Raw genomic sequence first — 24,786 nt, 5'->3', positions numbered from 1 at the left:
CAGTGTGAATTTTCTGTTGACTTTAATCTGTCACTTGTAAAATCAAAACAGGAAAATAACTAAATCTTTGATTTCATTTTACTTTGTGTAAGGTTGCTGAAGAAATAACATGAAGTGCCATGTTTATCTCTAGAACCTGATTTTTAGTACAAATGTGTTTTATGTTCTTTTCATTTTTAGCTTGATACCTTTAGAAATAAAATTGATCTATCTAAGGAAAGTGTGAATGATGAAGCAATTATAAACAACACATATAATCCTGAAGAAGAGAGTCCGCGATTTACAAAAAATAAATTGAGAGAGAAAGCATCAATTGCAGAAAAAATAAACAATGATATTGTTAGTGGAGAGGAGAAAAAGCAACCAAAGTCAAACAGGAAGAAAAAGAAATCGCTGTTACAAGAACAATTTAATGAGGAGGAAGATTTATATGAAGCTAAATTGGAGAGTTTTGAAAAAAAGACTAATGATATTCCAAAGAAGAAAACAAAAAGTAAATCACAAGCAGATGTACTTCCTCAAGAAGGAGATAGAAAGATTAAGAATTCCTTGACTGAAGTGAGAAATGTAACTGAATTAGAAGACGAAGAGCAGCTAATTCAAGCTTATCAGTTGCATGTGGCTGAGGATGAGGCAAATGCAATTAAAAAGAAAATGAGAAAGAAACTTAAAGAACAGATGTCTGAATCTACCTCCACGGTTCAAAGCCATGAAGTTGCATTGAACAATGAAGTGGGCAAAAAGAAGAAAAAGAAGAAAGAAATAGCAGTTTTAAGTGAAGCTGAAACAAGGTATCATGATAAATTGTACACTGTGTGTCTGTGAACCTTAAGCAAAATGTTTCATTTTGTTTTAAGATAGGCAAAAGCTATCTTATAAATTGTTCATATTTCCTAAGTGATTACCTGGATGATTCTATTATGAAAAATTACTACCAGCTACTTTTTCAAAATTCTGTCATCATTAATGTTTAGCTCACAGAGTGGTTTTAACTTTTTTTTTTTTTTTTTGTATCTTCCATTGCTATTTGATCTGTGTTTTCTGTAGATGTCACTCTTAAGTAACTGAAGATAATTTTATGTTTTTTGTTTGTTTGGTTGGTTGGTTTTTTTGGTGTGAAGTGGTAGCCCTGATCCAGGTGAAGAGTATTAGCTTAGCTCTATTCACATGAATTGTTCTGCAATTGTCTGGAAATAAGGGGGAGGTGAAGGAGGGAGAGCAGTGAAAAAGGCAAGACCCTAACGTGGGGAGTGAGGAGTGTTGCATTTTCAACATAGACAGATGATAAGTTGCAGAATTCGAAGTGGATTGTCAATGGTGATGAGTAATTGTATCAATATATGCAGTGGAGTGCAATTGCCCTGACAGTAATTCATTACATTGCAGTGCAATGTCCATTTCTGAGCTGCAGCATCATCCAGAAGATGGCAATGAAAGTCAGTCACTTGAAAGACTATTTACTTCAGAAGGACAGACACTCAAGGAAAACATGGATAAACAGAAACCCAAAGCCAGGAAAGTTAAAAAGAAAACCAGAAAAGGTCTGCCAGCAAAATGTTGTAATAGTACCTACTTTGCTACCTGTTTTTTTTTGTGCTTCTACAGAAATGTTTATTCATAGTAGTAACACAGAAATTGCTTGTTTCTCTAGTTGCTTAATTGTACTTTTGTACAATTTTGAGGCATATTTGTGAGGAAGTTTGATGTATCAATCTAAAATCTCCAGTATTCATTTATTATAAATACTTTGAGTTGAGACATAATTTCAAAAATGTTTATTTTTAAGCATACTATAAAACTACATATACACCACCTTTACAGTGGATTATTTAGATGCATATTCTGATTTTTTAGTTATTACTGTGTTATTTTTATTTACTTTACACCACAATTTTGACCTGATGGCTCAATTCAAATGTGAGAAATACTGTTTCATGCAATGCATAGTAAAACTGGAGAACTTGATTCCTCAAATATTGTGGAGGCCAAAGTAAGAAGTTAGATTTTTAAGAAAGGAAATACTGAAATTGATGAGGAGTATGTATCTTGATATCTATCAAGTATAGTAGTCTCCTTGTAACTTGTAAATGAAGAATTTCTGAAAACAGTATTTGATATATTCAGGGAAAAAGACACATGGAGAAAGCATCAGTTTCTGCTTGCCTTGTTTTTTTGTTTGTTTTTCTTAAAATAAACCAAACAAAACCAACTACAGGCTGTAGTCTAGAGCAGGCTATTGAACTATATGGATTTCAAGTCATTGTGGCACAGAAGAACCTGTGTCAATCAAGAGGAAGACCTTGATTGATTTAAAAATGAAAATGTTTGTTAATAGGAATAGATTATATTCGTTAATATGTGTTTGTGTGTATGTTCGTACGTGTTAAAAATGCTTCAGATTTTATAATTTTATTGTGACCTATTACATAAAGAACACTTTAAATATTATTGCTTTGCTATTGTTTGATAAGACAATACAGAGCGTTTTTATTACTTTGAGGTTATTATGTTCCACTAGTGACAGTTTGTTTACTTTGTTCCTATTTCTAGAAGAAACCACAGAAGTTGCTACAGAAAATGATGAGGAAATGAAGAATTCAGAAATTTCTACTCAGTCTAAATTTGGTTTTGGTGATGATCTGATTTTGGGAGTTTATATCCATCGATGTGACCGACTTAAAACTGATTTCCTGATATCCCATCCTATAGTTAAAATCCATGTTGTTGATCAGAGAAGTGGTTTATATGTCAAAAAGGATCATAGGTGACTTTTAATAAACTGTTTCTATTATCATTGTTTACAATAAATAGGTATACCATTTCCTAGAAAATTAAATATAAAAATGAAAACAATGAGCAATTTTAAGCTTGGATAGTCATTAATTAGTTTCCATATCCATGATAATATATATATGTATACCTACAATAAATGACAGTGGTATTTTGGCACTTTTAAATGCTCTGCACTGCTGTATTGCTCTCAAGGTTCCCATATTTGCAACGCAGTTAATTTTGTATTCTTTCCAGAGAGAAAATTTCTTAAGTCTTAAAAATATGTAAAAGCCAAGATTAGAATAAGTAAAGAAAATTCTTGCAGTATAAATAGCACCTGTTTTTTTTATTAAAGAACTTCTAAAATCCTGAAATAAAGTTTAGTTCTTTGTATTTTTAATTTCTTCAGTTATTTGTTTCCACTGTCATTATGCGTCATTTTCCTGAAACTCAAATTTTAACTGTGTTTAAGCAGTAGGCTCTACCATGATCATTATGTATAAATTTGCTAACAGTAACTTAATGGTTAGGATTTTGAACTTTATCCTGCAGCATTTCTATATACATTGCAAATTGTCTTAAATGTTTGGTGGGTTTTTTTCTAGAATCAAAGAAATAGTTTGCTTTCAGTTATTGAAAATACTGTTTTGCTTGAGGTTTTTGTTTTTGAAGTGCTCTAACAATTGTAACTCTCTGAAAATTTTCAAACAGCAAGAGGGAAGTTTCATCTTATGAACAAGAAGAAATAGAGCACATTCTTCCTATTATGACTCAACCGTATGACTTAAGACAGTCTAAATCACCAGTTCCAGAGTGGGAAGAACAAGTAATATTTAATGAGCGTTTTACTTATTTTACCCAAAACACTGAAGCAAACCCCCAAGTTATCCTGTTTTTTGAGGTAAGGTTAAATATTTTGCATGCAGTTTATGCATATTCTGATTTTTGGTTTGTTTCTTCAGCATTATATATTTGACTGATTCAGGTGTTTTGTTTTAGTTAGAATGGGTTAATAGCATAGCCTTAAGATACAGAATTAAGTGTTTTTTCATAGAAAAAAAAATCCTGTTAAGGAGTACAAAAGTTATTAAATCAACCATCAAACTTCTGGGAAAGGCTGGTAAGATATGAAGGATACAACTTTTTTCTTTTTTAATGCAGGTCATAAATATCTATCAGGTAAATTCATAAGGATCTGTCATTTCTAATTGTGCACTTGCCTGGTTTTGTAATTTCTTAAAATTGAAATCTGTTTAATTTAGTGAATTTTACCTAGCGTATTTTCAGCAATTTTTTTTTTAATTACCATGAAGTTCATTAGAAATACATTTGTATTCCTGCTGACATTTCTAGGTCCTTGATTCTCTAAGTATGGATGAAGTGAGAACGAAGTCCGATGTACAAATTCAGGAAGGTCGTTACCGAAAAATTTGTTGGGCATTTCTAAAGGTATAGTAAATATTTAATTAAAGAAGCAAAAATTTATAAATATTTTTATCTGAAAATCTCTTACTGTACTTAGTAGGAAAATGTTTTTTTTTTTTAAATATTACCAGCAACAGAGATGGGAGAAAAAATCCTTGCTTGGCCTTCTCTCCTTTCCCTCTTCTTTTACCCCATAAAATCAACACATTAACAAGCTTGACAATAGAAAGTATGTGGTTTTTAAGAAAGTATAGAATGTGTAAGATTTTGTTTTGTTTTGTTCATAAAGTACAGGGAAAAGTTTTCTCTTAGGGTTTTCTGCGTGTTCATGTGATTGTGAAGAAAATGACAAATCCACTGATTTCTGTACCTCAGCTGTTCCGTATTCTAGCGGCATTTTTAGTTGTCCAATCTTTGAAAAGACTCCCTAGCCTACTTACAAATTTCCTCTCATTTTTAGTTCTGGCATTTGGAATGCTGTGACAACTGATACACAAATGAGGCAAATGTGAGATACTGGTAGCTTAGTCAGCAAATCTATATATACACCTTTTTACGCTTTTAGGGTAAAAGAGACTGGAATGTTCATTAAGAGCTGACAAGCTTTAATTTCCCTGGGGATTGTTAATTTACACCTGCCTGTGTGGATGGTAATCATTGAGCATGAGAAATACAGGAGAAGATAATGGACTGCAAGTTTAGATGAAGAGAGAGGGACCTTCCTATCAGTTCAATATGGAGATTCCTCTGAGCTCTGCCCAAGATGAATCTACTAGAAACAGAAGTCTGGCATACCGTATCTGGGTGTATAGCTGTGCATCCAGGCATTCAGTACAGCCGACTCCTGAACAGAGGAAAGGATGAATTTTCAGCATAAATGTGAATAATGTTGGCCTGTTCTTCGTTCTTACTTGTCTATCTGCCTTATCCCTTCATCTGTATCAGTCGAGGTAAAGTCCTGAAAAACCATAATCAGTGTTAATGACGGTAGGTACACTTGTTCTTTAGTTCAATAGAGAGAACTCGTGTCTCCTCTGAAGTTGGAGATGTCATGGCTTTGCTGTATCTTCTACTCTGAACCAAAGCCATAGCAATGCCCTTTGTTGCAGCATTCAAAGGAAACAAATTTGGAAGAGGCTCTTTGTAGACTGGCAGTCCTTTGAGATATGGTTGATTTTAGCAAGTAGTAATTTAAAAAAAAAAAAACAGAAACAAAACAAAAAAACCACAAAGCAAAAAACCCAAACAAACAAAAAAAACAAAAATAACCCCCAAGTGATACTACAGAGGTCTTCCCACTTACAAGATATTACTGCCATGAAACATCTTTCAAAACTAGGCTGCTATCTAAGCTTTAATCTTAGTGATTTGATCCTTGGGGCATTTAGTAATGTTAAATTCATTACCACTTCTAGGGTTAGTATATTTTTGCAATGGGCAGTGGATTTCAAGACTTTATACTGTAGCTAAAATAATAGAAATTATCTATTATTTTATTTTGTTTATGTTAACCTCTTTTTCCTCTTTCCTCTTATTAATCACCCTTCCAGCTTGTAGGTGCAAATGGAGTTCTAAACATCGGTGGAAAACTTCGTCTGCAATTATATTACCCACCTTCAAGGTCCAAGTCACGTTCAAATGTTGTTGAGGTTTATGACTGGTGGGCAAAATGTCCTAGAAATCGTTACCCATCAACTTTATATGTAACTGTAAAAGGCATAAAACAGCCAGATCATGTAAGTTAAATATATAATATATGGATATGTTTAAAAATACGCAGACATATGTAACTACTGAGAGCATGTGCATCTGTGTTTGTATGCATGGATATAAAAACTGTGCTTGTATGCAGTACATAAAATACATTATAAGAACATTGCATCTCAAGATATAAACTCAGCCCTTCATAGTTATTTTTGAAAAATAGGCTTACTTTCCCATCTACAACTTTGAGTATTTTGCCACTGACAGTCAGAAAACTTAGAAGTAATTTCTTTAAGAATAATGTTCCTTCTCATTAGGAAAAATGCCCTTTTAAGTCACTGGACTCCTGGAGGTGTGTAAATTCTGTGAAAGAAGATATAAGTCACTTACCTCTGATTCCCTGCACGCAACATTTATTAAAATAATAAATGTTGTGAGTCTTCCTTTCTTCTTTGCAACACTTGAACATACACAATGCTGGTAAATATCTTTTGATATCAAGAGTGAACAACACTGGTGGTATGTTTTGATATCAAGAGTGGATCTTGTTACTGAAGCGGTATTTTGTTTGGAAGGTAGAAGGTTAATGTCACTAGAACTATTTACATGCTGAAATGCTTTTTTTATTGTTTTTTTATTCAACATCTCTCAGGTAGTACAATACAAGAGTATTACTAATTTTCACTGACCTGGATAGTTACTGAAAATAGAAAAGTATTAATCATTTGATAAATGTGTGATATCGTCTGATTGACACAACTTTAGAAGTTTGGATTACTTTCTGACTTCCTGATTACTTTAAATGAAATTTTTGCAATGCAGTTTTTATGTATTAAGACTTTTCCAATCTCTGTGCTTCAGATGTAAAAATGCAATACATTTGAAGTTAAAATCTTTTCAGAAATTATATTGTTCACTTGAAAGATATTTTTCCTTGATACTTAGTTTTGTTTGCTTTAAGGTTGCTCCTTCTTTTCGCTCTATGATAGCTGTTCAGCAGGAACAAACTAATACAGCACAGTCTGAGCTCCAGAGAGAGGGATACGAACCTTTTCCAGAGGAGAAAAAGGAGCCATTCAAATGGTCAAGATTACCGGGACAGGTGAAGTGTTTTGCTTTGGTTTTTAAAGGAAAATAATTTAAATAACTACTATATTTTTCTAACTGATTTTATAGTATAAGTATTATGAAACTAGTAATTAATTAAAATTAAGAAAAATATTAAAACATTAAAAAAATCTCATAGATAGCAGAGGTTGCCTAATCTTAACAAAGATGGTTGATTTAACAATTTTTTTTTTCCCGGAACAGTCAAGTGTTTTTATCTCCAGAATTCTCTAAGAATTTGAAAGAGTAGGGTTATTCGGGTAATTGAAGTACGACAGGAAACCTGTTCTCAGATTTCAGCTTGATTGTAAATATATTTTCTTGAGATTTTTTTGTTTGTTTGTTTATTAAAGTTATTTTTACAGTATAACAGAAAGAACTTATATTGAAGAACTTTCCTAAGAATGTTCTTGCTGACTTCAGCACCTAGATCACTGTACTCTAGATCACTGTAGCTAATGAAAATCAGCAGTCATAAAATGGGAATATTTTTGCAACTATATATAGAATGTCCATGCAATGATTTCATGTGATTTTGCAGAACGGCATTTACATGAGTTAATGATTCTGTAAAAATTCAAATCATAACATAAAGATTTGTTAAGAAAGAATGATAATTTTTGTTTTGGCTCCCTACTGTAGTTCTTGTACAGTTCTTTCAAAAAGAACACTTACTACTACTAATAAAATAGTAAGGAATAGATTAGTGTTTTTACAATGGGAATTTTCTTACCAAAAATAGCAGGATACCTGAAAGTTGTATTTAGGTTAAGTATGTTCCTTTGTTAGCTTGTTTATGCTTAGACTAGTCCCTGGGCATATTGAAAAATGGTAGCAACAATGATGCGTTTTGTGATGTGCTGTGTCTTGTGAAAAGGTTTCAGTAAGGTTAGCATGCTGTGGCATGTCTGTTTGCTAAAGAATATTTGAAATATACACTTGTTTAAAAATTAATAATGGATCAAAATTATTTTTTCCTTTTTATACATTTAAATTCCTGTTTTACCATTGAACCTATCTTTGTAAAGATAAACAGTATGTCTGTATCTGTCTCCATAAATGTATAATATATTATTTTTCAAAAATTTTCTGGAGAATTATTTATTTGATACATGAATTAAATATTAAATTTATTTTATATGTGAATTAGATCTACATGACCTGTAAATATTTTTTTCTGAGCTGAATTACTGATTCAACATATTAATGTTTTATTTTAGAGCAAGGTTAAAAGCATAAGAAACCTTAATTGCATAAATAGTTTTTAACAAGATCAATAGTGTATATACAGTTATTTCGTAAGTAGATCTATTTGTATACTTTTAAATGAATATAAATCTATTCACACTCATTTTTCATTCCGAAAGGTAAATCAGGTTTAGGTTAAATAATCACATAGCTATTGTGGATATTTTACTTCACCTTAAACTTTAAATGTAGTGGTTGAAGAAAAAGCCCTTGGATGAAAAAGAGGGAAATATTTTGAGAGAAAGGAAAAGGGACTGAAATGTCTGTGCAGTTTTTTCAAAAGTTTCATCTCTGCTTGTGTCTTTAAAAGTCAGGTATGTAAATACAGATGAAGAATGCTAAAAGTGATTTGGCAGGCCAGAGGTTTGAGTGCCTGTGGTTGGACTTTTGAGTTCATTAAGTTACTAAAAGTTGCACTTAGACCCCCTAAACAAGCTTGACTTACAGTCTAGCTCCACAGTTTACATCGCTGATGATAAGCATTATTAAGCACTTCTTAAAATTGAGGGAATTGTTTTAATTTTAAATTTTCTTAGGTTTTTAAAACTTGCTAATGGTTTGTAATAACAGGGCAGAAACAAACATACAGACTAGGTCTGAGTTATGCTGCAGAATCGTCTCTGTATATAAGGTTGAATTTTTCTTTAAAATTCCATTAAGATGTTACCAGCTTTTTAAAACTTATGTATGTCAGTAGCTAAGAATGTGTTTTAAGCATTGGATAGTTAATATTCATACTATTCTTCCCTGAAAAGCTAGGCTTGCCGCATACCGAACAAGCACCTGTTTTCCCTGCGAGGTGGAGATATGGGCTGTTTCTGTGTTCGTTTCTCTCATGATGGGAAAACTCTGGCAGCGGCATGTGCAGGAAGGAATGGCTATCCCATTGTTTGTAAGTTTAAATATGTTTTGTGTCATTTCTTAAAATTCATGTAGTCTGCAACTGAAGGTTAAAAGATGTATTTTTTAATTGCGCTTTTTTTAGGGGTTCTGTTTTATTACTGTGTTTTGCAAATTGGTATGTGCATTAAAGAGCATTGAGGAAAATGTTCTTCTTTGTTGATAGGACTAGAACTGGGTTTTCATACATGGTTATATGTATGCAGTTTAATGATATGAAATGACACTTTCTGCGTAGAGATCTAATGGAAATACTAAATCAATTTGCAGAAGAAACATTTTTTGATAACAATGTTTTAAGTGAAATAACTTTTCAGCTCCCACCTTACACAATTTTCATGTAAGTTTTTCTCCTAAGCTGTCTTGAAGGTTAGATGCCCAAATGTTGTCATCATCTCCAGATGGACTACTGGAAACTGCTGTCTTCCATGGTCCTGTTCAGTCATAATACAAATATTCCTTATTACTCAAATTTGGGACTGTTTCGTCAGGGTATCTTCAATTGCATAGTTCTTAAACCTTCCATAAGAGTTTTGAGATTTAGAGAGAACAGTCTTTTAAGTTTACACAAAATACATGTTTAAATGCAAGGAACGATAAATCTAAATTCCTTTATTACACAGCCTCAGGAAGTGATCTCAATGTTAAAATAATTCAAAGATTGGTCAAATAGCTATCAAAATTTAAAAAAAAGAAAGTATTTAATCCTAATCTGGTTCTAATGACTTAAAGCAAGTAAACTGTTTCTTAAGGGTTAAGACACTGTGACATTCATGAACCACTAGATGGAAGTAGATGCTTGCTGTCCATGCACATCTAGCAACTATTTGATCTTGTTCTTTCAAAATGAGAAGATAAAGAAAATGAGTTGAGTTATGCTAGCAGAAAATCAGCCTAAGATTAGACTAAACTTTAGTAGCTACATATATTTGACTATAAATACTTAACAATACTTTTATTTTTCTATTTAAACTTCACTAGTGTATGAAATTCCTTCTGGACAGTTCCTGAGAGAGTTTTATGGTCACCTTAACATAGTATATGATCTTTGTTGGTCAAAAGACAATCAATACCTTCTTACTGCATCCTCTGATGGCACTGTCAGGTCAGTATGATGATGATATTCTGGCAGATAGCATCAGAAGAAGAAAAGAAAGAGGTCCAATTCAATGTCTTACTGAAAACTGTATTATAATGTTTTAATTAAAGATTTAATTATGATATGATTACAATAATATAAAAATTGTGATTGGGTTAGACACTATATTTACTATATTGATTTCTAATATATATGTATTTGAAAGCAAACTTTTTTTCAAAAAACTATAGTGTCTAAATCTACAGTGTAGTGAAAAACCAAAAGGTTTTTCAATATTTCAAGACTGACACAGTTGTGATATTCAGTCCCTGGCGAAATTACCATACTATAAATGCAGTATTAATTTACAAATTTGAACATGAAGCAGTAAATTGAAAATTTAAGATTCAGGTTATGTGTATAAATTGACCACACTGCATGTATGTATGTTGGTGGGATTTTTGTTTTTGTAAACTTATTTAAATAATTCCACTTAAATTGCTGTAAATAAAATTTGATAGTGTTATTTCTTAAATTGAATGTGTACACATTTTCCTCTACAAGTAAAAAGTGTTCTTCAGTGCAGTGTTAATGTCAAAATACTAATCTGTTCAAAGTTTAAAAACCAAAACCTTCAAAATTAAAGAAATAAGTGAAAATATGGTTGTGACACTTTACAATTTTATTACGAGCAATTTCATTGGTTTTCATGGAGCTTTTTATTTTTTTTTTTTTTTTTTTTTTTTTTTTTTTTTTTTTTTTTTTTTTTTTTTGGCTCTTAAGATTCCTATCTGTTGTTTCTGTTATGCAACTCAGTAATGCTACAGGCAGTTGCGGAATTGAAATGCCAGAAGAATTGTTAAAAGATATATTGTATGTGTGGAACTGTTTTAGGTTTTTTTGCTGCTTGTATGTAGGCATAAAAAGACTGTTTTGAGAGCACAGCCCAATTTTTTTTTAATGTGGGAGTGGATTAAATAATAATTTTTTATATTGAGGTAGATATTAATTTGTCATTTATGTTACCTATAAGAAGGCCCAGCTGTTCCTCAGTTCTTGAATTTGTGGCATCAAGTTGAAACTGTACTGTCTCCTTTTCTGCGTGATGTGCATGGTCACTGTACAAGTTATTAGTTCCTGTATTTATTGTGCATTGCCTTAAGCTCCTTAAAAAGTTTCAGCACTCCATTGCCTTAAATTTATTATGAGTTTATTACTTGGATCATCTCTTGTACTGAATTTTAGGGCTGTTTGAGAACTTAAGTGAATTCTTCTTTATACGCTGTTTTCTGTTATCCTTGGGCCTTTACAAGGTTTAGTCCCACATTATTTGTGAGCAGTAAATTAATTTTTATGTTGTTTGATCAAAACCTTTCTAAAAGATAGGTAGATTCCTTGTGATCTTTCCGTATTAATTTGCAAATTAATTGTTGTGCTCTAAAGGGTTGCAGTTTTGTAATGAGGTCACCTCAGAATAAGCTTAGAATTCTTCAATAGCCACCAGAAGTGGTCACCTCACTTGGAAGGGTGTCACTAAAACAATTCAATTCCATAGTTTAACTGAGCACTCTGTTTAATGTGCTGCCCAACTGTATTTAATGATCCGAGTACTGTTCTATTCTTTGTGGACTTATCTTTGGGAACGGCTCAGTGATAAAACATATACCACCAAAAAGAAAGCACTAAGAAAAATCTGATCTTACAGCCATGGGTGTTAAAGGATAGGAAATAGATTAATAGTAAAAAGTGAATGTATGTGATGCAAACATCCTTGAGATCATGATCACTGTGTGGTTTGTAGTTACTATTTTAAAATGTTGAGGGTTTTATTTATATTTAGTGACCCTAAATGTTCCTTTGTGGGTTTTCTGTTCTAACTTTTTTTTAAAATTACTGATATCCAACAAGGTCTTAATTTAGTTATAACTCCTGAAAGAAAGAAACCAATCACTTTCATGGAATTCTTTATGTGTATTTAAAAATGTATAATGTATCCATTAAATGAGTAAGTAGTCATGAACTTACTTTGAAGACAGAGCACTATGTAAAGCAGTAAATGTTTCTTAATTTTTGTTACAAAGTATTGTATTAAAGGATTAGATATAGGTGGAACAAATTGGTAGGATAAAGGGGTGTTGTTAGGTGCTTGCAAGCATTTGCCTCTAGAATAGGGCATCAGTTATATCTGTGTGTGTGATTGCTTTATACAGTAGATATCCTAACTTTGTTTCCTTTTAAGAATGTGGAAAATAGAAATGCAGGCGGCATCTGCAGTGAGAGTTTTCCCTCATCCTTCATTTGTTTACACTGCAAAGTATCACCCAATTGCTGACTCACTGGTTGTGACAGGATGTTATGACTCAGTGATTAGAATCTGGAATGCAAATGTGAAAGAAATCCATGGGCAACTGCTGCAGGAGCTTGATGGTCATAAAAGTTTCATCAACACACTGTGTTTTGATGCAGAAGGTATGTAGTTAGTATTACTTTTTCAAATAGTTGTCTTTTTAATCAAAGACCAACTGTTACTAGTTTGCTTTGTGTCATAGAGGCAATGTATTCTTCTTAGGAAGAGATTATTTACTGTGAGGATGATGAGACACTGTAACAAGTTGCCCAGAGAAACTGGAGATGTGCCATCCCTGAAGGTGTTCAAGGTGTTGGTTAAGGCTTTGATCTAGTGGAAATTGTCCCTGCCCAGGTCAAGGAGGTCAGAAGTAGATAATCTTCCAACCCAAACCATTCTATCGTTCTTTGGTAAAAAAAATGAGGTAGTATAGCTAGGTTGTGAGAATTCAAACACTAGACTGCAGAAGTGAAAAGGTGATGAACTTTTTGACATTGACAAAAGTAAGAAACACTGAGAGAAAAAGACAGAGATTTGACCATTGTGAGTCATGTTAACTGTTGGATTAACCTCTGAAAGTGAGTGATGTACTGACATGTACTAGTGAAGGAAGAGCTGAAGATGGGTGAATAATTAAAGGTACTTGGATGTGTTTGACTTTTTCTGGTAGTAATGGTAGCATTAGTTATTAGGTGGTTCATTTTTGGAGGTAGTCACTGAAGTAGATACTATGAAGAAGGAAAGCTGCGTTTTAATAAAGAATAAGTATTTGTGCTTGAAGAACAAGTGTTGGGTACCAGTTTTTTTCTTGTTCAAGATGTTCTTAGTGAATGTATAGGTAAGTATTAATCTATCACGTGAAGCTCATTAATCTATAAATGCTCACTTTTGGCTGGCTCTAGAATAGGAATAAAAATTAAACAAATTAAAAGGATATTCCACACAATATCTGATATATATGCTAAATCCAAATTTATGGTATCAGCTTATGTCATGCAATATGAGCAAAATGCATTTGCAAGTAGTATATTATAGCAAAAGAGATGGAAGAACTGCTCTTTGCCTGTTCACAAAAATTATGGAAAAAAGTTGGTTTCTTGTTCATACATTGTTTTCTGTATTAGTTTTTTTGTGTGGTGGTACTTCACTTATAAGACATTATTTCACAGGACAGCACATGTTCTCAGGAGATAGTTCAGGACTGATAATAGTTTGGGATACACCTGTCAAAGGAAGTTCTCAACACGTGTTTCAACACTGGAGGATCAATAAGGTATACAGGTTTCTTAAACTAGCATTGTAATTTTTATGTGAACTGTTCTAAGTCAAGTAATTTGATTTGAATTCAAGTTTTTTTGTACATTACCTTTTGTTTAAATGCAAAGATGTACTTTCTGTAAAAAATGGTACATAGGAACTGAAAGAATATGCTGTGATTCAATGACTTATTTTTTTTTAAATTGTTTTGCAGCTTAGTTGGGTTGGGCAGTAGAACAAGCTCCACAGGGAAGTGGTCACAGCACCAAGCTTGACAAAGTTCCAGAAATGTTTGGACTCTGAGGCACATGATTTGTTCTCTAAAGACAATAATAAAACAGACCACAGCCTTTACAAATCACCTTTGTTCATACCTTATAGGCCTAATGTTCAGTTGGTATTTCTGTCATCAGCTGAATTTTTTTTTTTAATTCAGTCACAACAGAATCTGCCTTGTGGTTGAGAAAAGTTGATGTCTAGGCTGTAATGCCTTAATATAGGAACAAAGTTTTCCCTTAATAAAGTAGAGTGAATTGAGAAAGAAAGGATAATGCAAGAGAAAAATTAATAATAATGTGTAGAAAAATTACTTTTAAAAACACAAGGTTATTTATTTTTCTTAATTTTCCTTCTTTCTGCAGGAAATAAATGAAAATGATATTAAAGGAATACCAATAAATCATTTGGAGGTTCATCCGAATGGAAGGCGTTTATTGATCCATGCCAAAGACAGTACCCTGAGGATTATAGATCTCAGAATGTTAGTATTTTTGGTGACACATGGATATTTCCTTTCTGTTTCAAAATTTACTTGGGGAAATAAAATATCATAAATGTATTAGGTGTGTAGTTGGGGAGGAGAGAGATGTCCTAATAATCAAGGATAGCAATATTAGGGTTAGGAAATGGTTTCAAAACACTACTGTATTACAGACCTTTTGTGTGATATTGGGTAAGTCTTTTAGAATAGAATATCCATAAATTACTAGATTACTTGAGAGCTTAAGGTGGCATGAAGAAGACAATGTTAGTCTAAAGATTGAAATACCTTTTAAAATGCAATCTAGGTGTGAAAATAACTTTGAAATTATAATGTTTATTTGTGTGTTAGTTTCTCATAGTTGAGACTCTGGGAATGGTATTTTTGCAATGAAAGAGAATGTGAATTTCATCATAAGTACTGAAAAATGCAATGATGTATGTATTATGGTGTATTAAGCAGTCTGTGAGATATTTTTACATACTTTTTGATGATTATCTAATTCTTAATAACTATTAAACATGATTCTTTAGTAATAAACTACAATAAAAAGCAAGGGGAATATACAGACTCACTTGAGTCTTTGACGTTGGAGAGTTACCAGTTCAACTCAATACTGAAATCACAAACAGCATGTTACTCTGAGCTTTGTACAGTTGAGTTTTTAATATCTTGAAGGATGGAGATTTTACAGTGTTCTAGTGTTCATTCACCCTCAAAAGACTTTTTTTCCTAATTTTAAGCAGAACTTCCTATATTTCAGTTTTGTCCATTCCCTCATGTCCTTTCACTGGGTGAAAGTTAGAAGGGTCTCACTCTAATCACTTAAATACATTGTTAAGATGCTCCTGAATATTCTGTTCTGGAAAGTCACATTAAAGACATGAACATGTGTCCTAAAGGTTTTATCCTTAATTTCATAGATATCTTTCCTCCCCTCACTATACAGAAAATCATCTTTGGAGGTATTTAAAAGATACATATATGTGGCACTTAAGTACAAAGTTTAGTGCTGGACTTGGCAGTGCTGGATTAGCTGTTGGACTCATGGTTCTTGAAAGTCTTTTCCAAACTAAGCTATTATGTTATTCTATTGGATTGAATATTTGAACTAGCTGAAGACTTTACAGTATTATAGTGCACTTATCCTCTTTTACTGTAAATGGTACGTTATAATGACCATGCTAGAAGTCTAAACTATCCACTCAATCAAAGCATGAAATCGGTGGATTAACAGAGCAAACCTGTAGTTTTTGAGGCAGATAGTGTTCTTCCATTGCTACTCTTTCTAAAAAGTACAGAATTTTAGTTTGAGAGGGGAAAATGGGCATTCATATTAATCTTTAGGAAAGGGCTAATGTGGGGTGCAATTTCACAATTATTTTAAGTAAGTTTAACAATAGGACACACCATCTCCTTGGGTCTTTCATGCCTTTGGCCGTGTATTCCTAGCATTTCCTTTTTATCACCTCTAGAGATCTTTTGATGCAGGGTAAGTCAGATCAGTGTGCTGATCCGACTGAAAATCAGCCTACAAATACAAATGATTAATTTTCATTTTAATCAACTATCTGATCTAACTCATCTGATAGCTGCCCAAACACTAGAGAAGAAATGAGGGAGAGCCTGGGAAAACAAGGGTGGAGAGGACAGCAGCAGGACTGCTACTTTGACCACAGCCCACAGTTACATTGGCTTAAGTCTATCAATAAACCACAGGGTCAGATACCCAGAAGTGATAATTTTACACGTCAGCATTAACTGTTCATTCCCTGCATGAGAAAAGAGGGGGTGGAGGTCACAGATCGTCACAATTCACTTTGATTGATAGCTTGTTGCTCTTAGCTTTCCTCTTTCAACTTGCTTTTTTGATCTTTTTGGTTAATACTGTCTTGTCACTTAGGTATGTGATCAGAGATTTGGTTCAGTCCTCTCCTTAGGGTTTCATATGCAGGTTGGTTTTACATCTTGCAGAGCTCTTCTTTTGACATCTCAGAGATACTATCTCTTTTTATTCACACAGCTAAAACTCTTATTTGGGCTAATACAGTCTTGCACTGTGATAATTAGGGAATACTTTTCTCATGCTTGCCAAATAGAATTGCATGTGGAGTGTGTTTATTTAGAATATTGTTTAAAATAATTTTCCTGTGGTATGAAATGCACTGCATTTCTCCCAGTATGATGTGGTGGACTATTGCCGTTCTTCTTGCCTCAAATTCTGTGTTGTAGTATTGCTGCTGTGTTAGTCTCCATGTTGAACTTTCATGTCTTTTTTTCTAGGCTATGCCTCATGTTTGAAATGGCCTCTTAAAAGCTGACTTATGCTTATTTCCATCCTTTTGTAGATTCTCTCCTACTTGATGCCTGTGAACTGTTTGACAGTAGATCATGATTACTAAGCTAACCAGTAGTGTCTCACTGGAAGAGAGATTAGGATACCTAAGCTGCAAAATAATATCAAAAATATTAATAGTAAATTAACATTTATATCTGAAATTTGTTGATTCTACTGCTGTTTTTCTAGCCAATGAGACATTAGTCTGAAGAATTGAAGAGAGCTGACAGATAAATTTAAGCACTCAAGCTCAAGAAGCATAACGAAAACTTTTTTGACAGAACTTGGAGTAATAGTGCCTATTTCCCCATTTTTTGCAAAGACCAGGATCAAGACACTGCAAACTACTACATCTGTATCCATTCTCTAGATCTGAGGATTTTCTTTTTCTACTGAAAGACAAGGATGTATGCTTTCATCTGTAATGTTAGGTGCATTATGAAAGTCAGGAAAAATAAAGGGTAAACACTGCACTCTGCAGAAGGTGCATATCTATTTGGGATGCAAGGTGTATTGGTTTTTCCGAGGAGTAGAGGGGGAACTGACACATAAAAAGTTACACTGTTTATTCTGAAAGTATCTGCTACATTTGTAAACTTTCTGTCTCTTTAGCTTGGCTACGAAGAAGTACATAGGTGCCACGAATTACAGAGAAAAGATTCACAGCACCTTAACGCCATGTGGCACGTTCCTGTTTTCAGGAAGTGAAGATGGAAAGGCTTATGTTTGGAATCCAGAAACAGGTAACTAATTATTTCATGGTCTAAAGCCAGATTTTCAAGGCTGAGGGGGAAATGATTTTTTTAAGCTTTATTGAAACACTTTTGATACGGAATAAAAGTTATGTACGATGTTCTTAAATCCTGAGGCTTTAGCTCCACCTTTTAAATAGCTATTAATAATCTCTGAGATTTTATTCTCTAGAGGAAATTAATAGAAGTAGCATTTGTAATATCCAGCAGGATTTGGAGCACCTGAAGCACAGCTTTTCGTATACTGCAGTTCTTTATATGAAGATCTTAAAATGGAATGCACAAAAAATGTTTTAGGTCAGATCAATTTTCTGTTGTGGGCAGGACCCCACCTCTGGTAGGCTCATTTACCAGCCAGGGCAGGAAATTATCTCCTAGACTGCTTCTTCTCTGCTGTGTTGCATTCCCAACAGACATCCGACAGGTTGCCCACAAGAACAAGAGCTGGCGATTTTGAGACATCTACCAGCTGCTTGTAAAATAATTCATCACCCTCATCATCCTGATTCCCGCCAGGATGTCAGCCTTGTTGGCCTTCCTCTTGATTCTGATCCACAGGCACTCAATCTTATCTTTACTGACTTCAAGTTCTACAGAGTCAAGAGAGTTTCCAACATATAGAGCCACCCATCCACCTCTCCTATCTTGCCTATTCCTTCTGAAGAGCTTGTAGCCATCCATGGCAGCACTCCAGTCATGCAAGTCATCCCACCACGTTTCTATGATGGGGACTATATCACAGCTTTCCTGCTGCACGATGGCTTCCAGCTCCTCTTGTTTTTCACCCATACTGTGTGCATTGGTGTTGTACATGCACTTGAGCTGGGCTGCTGATATAATTTCTAACTCTGGCTTTCCACCCTTAGGCTCATCTCTGGAGAATTTGCTCCGTGGTCGATAAAAAAATTCTGCCTGTGGCACCAGTCCTTTAGACACCTATTGTTAAGATGAGTTTTCCTACTCCTCATTCATCCCTGCTACTGCAGGAACTGAGGCGAACACTACCTGTGCTCCTGTCCCATTAAGTAATCGACCCAGCACCCTGAAGTCCTTTTTAATTAGCCTGGTACCTCTTTCATTAATGTCATCACTGCCAGTCTGGACTTTGTTATTAGTATGTTTTCACTACAGTTTGACTCATTTACACACTGTACTGGCTTTCATAGCGCCGTCATCTGAAGAGCTAATTTTATGTATATTTTTATATATATTTATATTTTTTTTTAATTCTGTGCTTCAACTTTCACTCCTGTTGTCAGTATTATATAGTTGAAATCTGCAGCTAAGATGGCTATCTCTGGTGCAATGCAAGCACAAACAAATACTGTGGAACGCCACCTTTCCAGAACTTGCTTATCAGAACAAGAGAACTCAGCTAACCTAGTGCATCCTCTGGGGTTTCCTGCAGCTATTGCAACTTTTATGACTTATTGAATTACTTAAAAGCATGCAATATTTTTTTGTCTTATGCCAAAACACTACTTTTCAATGAGGAAATTGTCTGAAGAATATTTATTCACAGTGTCAGACTCTGTACTGTTGTAATATAAGCTTTAACCGTTATTTTGTTGTATCCAATGTGTTTCAAATACATCTCCATGGTATTAATAAACATATTTCAATTCTGTAGGCGATCAGGTGGCCATATATTCTGAACTCTCTTTCACATCTTCCCTTCGTGATGTTGCCTTTCATCCACACGAACACATGGTGTCATTTTGTGCCTTTGGTCAAAACCAGCCAATACTTGTATACATTTATGATTATAAAGGTACAGTACAAATTTTCTTGATACACACCTGTAAATATTTTATTTTTTTGAAGCAATTTTTTAGTATTTGTACTTCTTTTGAGGGAAAAAGAAAACAGTCATTTGATGATAATACATACGTTTTTCCTGGGAGATTCCAAACAGAATTGAACATGATCCCACACAACCTGCTCTAGGTGCTGCTACTGTAAGCAAGGGTTTTGGCCTAGACAGTCACCAGAGGTCCTGTGTAACCTCAAGTTTCAATGTGCTATTTTATGTCATACTATGTGATTTTTACAGCACTTTTTCATCTATAGGCAGTGTCATACAAATATTTATAAGCCCCTTTTCAGTATCAAGGTGGATTATGGAGCCAGAAAGTACAATCATTCAGAAAATTAATGAATAGCTTAGTAGGAAGCCCAGTAGGAAGCCCAGTAGGAAGCTCAGTATTTTGTGCTGGCTATTGTTACAAAATGATGTTGAGAAGCTGTGTAGAATTGAATCAGACAGTATTGACTTTTAATAAACAGATATTAAATCTGTGGTGAAATTGTGTGAGAGAGAGGTTTATTCCCTGTGTTATATTAACTAGAAAATAATGATAAATGCTCATCTTGGATTTTTGGTATACAAAATAAAGTTTAGATTGTCCTTTAAGGGCTTTTCTAATAGTTGTGTTTAATTAAGGACATTTGCATCTAGACAGTAAATAATGTTAATATAAATTATGCGAGAATTCTTTTGTTTGAATTATATTTGCAGGGAACATAGATCTATAAAGCTAATCATGTCTTCATACACTGGCTTTTTCAGTAACATGTAGGAATAAGATTATTCATATCAAATCTTGGAGTCTAGATTATTTATCTGTTGAATTGGTTGACTTTTACAGGAACATTAAGTGGAATGACTTTACAATCAGTATTCAATGCTAAACTTCAATCCAGTAAGATATCTGCATTTTAGAGAGCAGTGGAATTTTTGGGGGCTGAAGGATTTCTTTAAAATTTTTTGACTGTTCAGCAGACAATGAGTCTTAAAAAAAGTCTAATATTGTAGTTTAAAGTAATATATATATATTTGTGTGTGTACGTATATATTTAGAGATCACACAGATATCACACTGGTAGTTGTATCATCTGACTGCTTAACTAAGTCACTGGTGACAGTAAGATTTTGTATAGGTTGTGTCATTTTTACATTGCCTGTTACTATCTTTTTGTTCCTTTTTTGGTTAAAAGCACCCACTTTGCTTTCAGAAAGTAGTCTTACTGCCTTAATGTTGAATGAGTTAATCGTATCGTAATACTAATTTTAGTCACTGACACGCTTTTTAAGACTCCAAAAGTGTGTGTTTTAGATACCCCAACAGTTTTATTAATATTCTGCATAGAACTTTTATGAAGAATTCTTTTAAGCTTTGTTGGCTTGAGACCACAGTACAAAATATTATAAAAGTCAGTTAATGCCTTCTGTGCCTGTATAATATGTCTGACAACTTCTGAAATATTGCTCAAGTATAATAAACTCACTTGAACTAGGCTGGAAAAAATGTGAAATGTACCTAGACTTGAACTTGGTGCAAGCTTTATAGTTTTCTTGACTTTGAAGAATTTTTGTCTTCCTATTCCCCCTGCTCTCCCCTCTTCCACCGCAAGTATTTCTGCATGAGGAACACTGTTGTACAAAAGCAATACAAAAATGTCAGTTCTGTGTGAGAGATTACTGAACACAGATAACAGAAGTGGGAACTGTCACCAGAAGAGTTAAGGGAAAATGGGGTAGTATGGGGAAAATGCCATGTCATTTTCAGGTTTTCCTTGTAGCACTTTTAGTACAGATTCTGATGGTGTTTGACTGAAGATATGGCTGGCAAAATGGCAGCAATCATTCAAGTTTTTTTTTTTCCCCATGGCAATGTAAGGCTTCACCTGACACATTAATATTTGTTATTTCTACAGTTGCACAACAGGAAGCTGAACTCGTAAAAGATCTCAGTTCATCAATTAACACAGCTGCCCCAAGAGGGCCACAGTTCTTTAGCAGTTTTTCTGAAATTCCTGTGCAAAAAAGCTTAGTGATGTCTCCGGCAGATCAGTTTGTCAGTGTTGCAAGAGCATCAATGAGAATGCAGAAGGTGAAACAAAAACTTGATTCTGTTTTGGTAAGTCAAATTTAATTAATTTGCAGAGCTATATAGTTTTCTCAACCAAAGTTCATATTCTGGGACTGGTATATGTAAAAAAACATATATGTTGTCATGGGATCTGATCTTCAGAAGTTAATATGTCTCTTGCTAATATTAATGCACCTGTAAGTAGCTCTTTAGAAAAGAGTAATCATAAAAAACTTATTTTTTTATCAAGTATTGATGACAAATGATATTTCTTGCTATTGCCGTTGCCATTCATACCTTTATATGATTTATTTCATAGATCTTTATGGCCAAGCTTCGGAATGTTCTCTCTCTTTTGTTTGTTTGGGGTTTTTTTCTCTATTCACCTTTAAACTTGTATGTGGCATAAATGGCAGGGATTTTATAGTGTAGAGGGCTGCAGAGGGCTGACCTCTGTGGGAGATCATGGTCTTTCCTGTCCTGGGCACGGCTGTTTCAAGCCAGCTCTGCAAAGGACAGTACAGAGGCACTGTACAACTGTAACTGGAGCCAAGTAGAACAGCATATGACACTGAAAGAAAACATACTGAAGAGAGGTTTGTACCTAGTAGGGACAGGAGACACCACAGAAGAGGAGAAACTCAAAGGAAAACATGTCAGGAGGCACAAGTGGAGGTACAGGAAGAGAGATAGGCACAAAAGAAGACACAGGAGGAGTCATGAAGGTGATGCAAGAGACACAAAATGATGCAGAAATGGAGATACAGGGGAGGCAACAGAGTAGGTGTGAAGGGAAAGACAAGATATGTGAGGACACCTGAAAGAAAACACAGGAGATGGTACATCTCTGAAGGGACTGCAACCTTTGGAAGAATCCGTGCTGGACAGGTACAGTCCCCAAGGGTATTTTATCTGGTGGAGGATCCATACTAAAGCACTTGAGAAGAGAAAGAAATAAGAAGAGTCAAAAAGAGCAAACCACTATACACGTAAGACCACTCTCCTGCACCACCATACCAAAGAGACTGGGTGTAACTAGTGGCAAATGCAAGGAGACTGAGGACTAGAAAGGAGGAAAAAGGTGCCTAAAGTGAAGTTGGGACAGACAAAGAGGGATGAAAAGTGTTTTCTTTGGGTGGGTGCTTGACTATATATCTTGTTTCTCAATACCTGAATTAGTAATTAAAGCCTTTGTAATTGGCAATAAATTTAATTGATATTCCCCAGCTTGAGACAATTTTACATGCAACAAGAATTTATAATGGACCTGAGTAGTACTATGAAATTATAATTTCAAAATGACATGAACTGCATTTGTGTTTGCACTTATTTTTTGGTTTTAAGTACTTTTGAGTACGTGTAGATTTTTTTATGTAGTTTTAGGTTTTGTCTTCATTAATAAGTAGTGAATCGCAAAAGAAGCAGATGAGTAGATGAAAGCAGTTGTTGCTGAGTTTGCTGTTGCTACTCTCATCTTGCTTTAGGGGTTTTGCTTTGCATTAGGTCTAGTCTTGTTCCCTGGACTTGACATCCCATTAGGCCTGTGCTTTGAAACTGTCCACAAGAAAGCTATCTCACAGTCCTTTGATTTTTGGACCGTGAACTCCCAGTGGACCCCTTTCTAAACCCCACATTGTAGCCCATGTGGATAACAGTAGCAGGTTGCTTCTGGCTTTGAATTAAATGAGGTCACAGACAAGGAAGCAAGCCTTGTTTCTGATTTCTGCTCATTTTGTTCCTACTCATCTACAAAGTGAACTCTGGTGCCTTCAGGTTGTTTATCAAAGAAGGACACAATATAGAGAGAATGGACCACGTAATCTTGTGTCTAGGACAAGTGTTCCTGGAAGATAGTTTAATCTTCTGCATGCCTTACTAGGAAAAAGATGGGGCTAATGAATTTACGAGCCACTTTTTCATTGCATCTCTTTAGTCTCAGATTAGCCAGGGGTTCTGAACTGTGGGAGACAAATCTGGTTTAGCAAAGCCACATAGATTTTCCCTTGAACCATGTAACTAGATGAAATAGATAAGCTTACAGCTGTTTTTGAGAGAATAACTTTCATCCACAGCAGTTTTGTAACCTGAGATTCCATTGCTCAATGACCAGTTTGGGATGAGTAAGTCCACTGTGAGCAGAGTCATGATCAACATTTTTGAGAGCATCCTCCAAATCCTCTACCCATGTGGGACATGTCAAAAAGATCATCTGGGTCTTCTCACCACGTGGGTTTCCAAACAGTAGAGGATGGTGGTTGAAAGAGTCCACTTGCACATGTCACATGGCAGTGGTGATTGTAAACACTGTGAGAGTGCTTCCTGGCAGAGCTTTATGTACCACTGAGATATTGGGGAGGAGATTTCTTCGAAAAGACTGTTGATACTGATCTTTTTAGTGATCCAACATGAGACTCGGGAGACAGTGATAACTCCTTTTCAAGCAGGGATAGGATCATTTCTTGCGTGTGGATGCAGTCTTGCCTGCCTGCATTATCGTGTTCTGGACACACCAGAGTAAAGTATATCAACATTAAAACTTAAAACTGATTTGTAATTGGAAATTGCAGTTTTGGGATGTCTGTGCAATTCCCTTTTTCATGTGAAAAATGATGCATGTATGTCAGTGTAGGCTTTGCTGGAAGGCTTGTTAGAAAGCATAAATAGTTTGCTGTAGTGTTTATCGAAGTAAATAAAAGTTGTGACACAGCTCCACACATGAGAATGTGCTAATATTTCTGGGAACAGAAAAGTAAAAATAAAGAAAGGAGACTTTGTGAAGCCACACATAAGATGGCTAGCTCCCCTGTGGTAGAGTTGGAATATAAAAATCCAAACGAGAACACCTTGTACGTATTTGTCTGATGGAAAAAAAACAATAGGGAACTTGAAACTGTGTAGGCTTTGTACTGGTCTTTAGTTCGTGTTTGCATACCAAAAGCTTGACAAAGATACGTAGGAAATACCATGCTGGGGAAAGCATGGTGGCAATGTACCTTGTAGACAGTAAACCTGGCCTAAGGTCATGCCTGGAGTCATGTTTTATGAGACAAAATGTAATGTCAATACATTAAAATTTGGTTTAAGCTAGATAGAAATAGAGAATATTTTGATCCTGTATGAGCTTGGGTTTTTTGTGCTGTGAACAGTGCCTCCTTTCTAGGTACCTTTAGAACCAATCTTCTTTTTTTTTTTTTTTTTTTTTTTTTTTTTTTTTTTTTTTTTTTTT

The 24,786-nt window shown here is 34.4% G+C and overlaps 1 protein-coding gene across 1 annotated transcript in view; it reads left to right on the top strand.

Moving 5' to 3' along the window:
- Nucleotides 1-180: 180 nt before the first annotated feature.
- The window catches only part of AHI1 (Abelson helper integration site 1), a gene marked incomplete at its 5' end in the record, with an annotated part of 79,026 nt that continues 54,420 nt past the window's right edge, over nucleotides 181-24,786 (top strand). Inside the window, 15 exons of the mRNA XM_027898953.1 lie at nucleotides 181-791; nucleotides 1,387-1,541; nucleotides 2,551-2,764; nucleotides 3,484-3,673; nucleotides 4,126-4,221; nucleotides 5,748-5,933; nucleotides 6,863-7,003; nucleotides 9,016-9,148; nucleotides 10,138-10,261; nucleotides 12,474-12,703; nucleotides 13,751-13,854; nucleotides 14,480-14,598; nucleotides 17,549-17,679; nucleotides 19,319-19,459; nucleotides 21,406-21,608. Of these exons, the coding sequence (XP_027754754.1) occupies nucleotides 181-791; nucleotides 1,387-1,541; nucleotides 2,551-2,764; nucleotides 3,484-3,673; nucleotides 4,126-4,221; nucleotides 5,748-5,933; nucleotides 6,863-7,003; nucleotides 9,016-9,148; nucleotides 10,138-10,261; nucleotides 12,474-12,703; nucleotides 13,751-13,854; nucleotides 14,480-14,598; nucleotides 17,549-17,679; nucleotides 19,319-19,459; nucleotides 21,406-21,608 (2,778 nt within the window). The remainder of the gene's footprint in view (nucleotides 792-1,386; nucleotides 1,542-2,550; nucleotides 2,765-3,483; nucleotides 3,674-4,125; nucleotides 4,222-5,747; nucleotides 5,934-6,862; nucleotides 7,004-9,015; nucleotides 9,149-10,137; nucleotides 10,262-12,473; nucleotides 12,704-13,750; nucleotides 13,855-14,479; nucleotides 14,599-17,548; nucleotides 17,680-19,318; nucleotides 19,460-21,405; nucleotides 21,609-24,786) is intronic.

This window comes from Empidonax traillii, unplaced genomic scaffold, assembly GCF_003031625.1.
Source record: "Empidonax traillii isolate 1590-97213 ecotype Southwest subspecies unplaced genomic scaffold, ASM303162v1 scaffold631:size1259156, whole genome shotgun sequence".
NCBI classification, from domain to species: Eukaryota; Metazoa; Chordata; class Aves; order Passeriformes; family Tyrannidae; genus Empidonax; species Empidonax traillii.
This window is presented reverse-complemented; position numbering and strand designations above follow the sequence as displayed.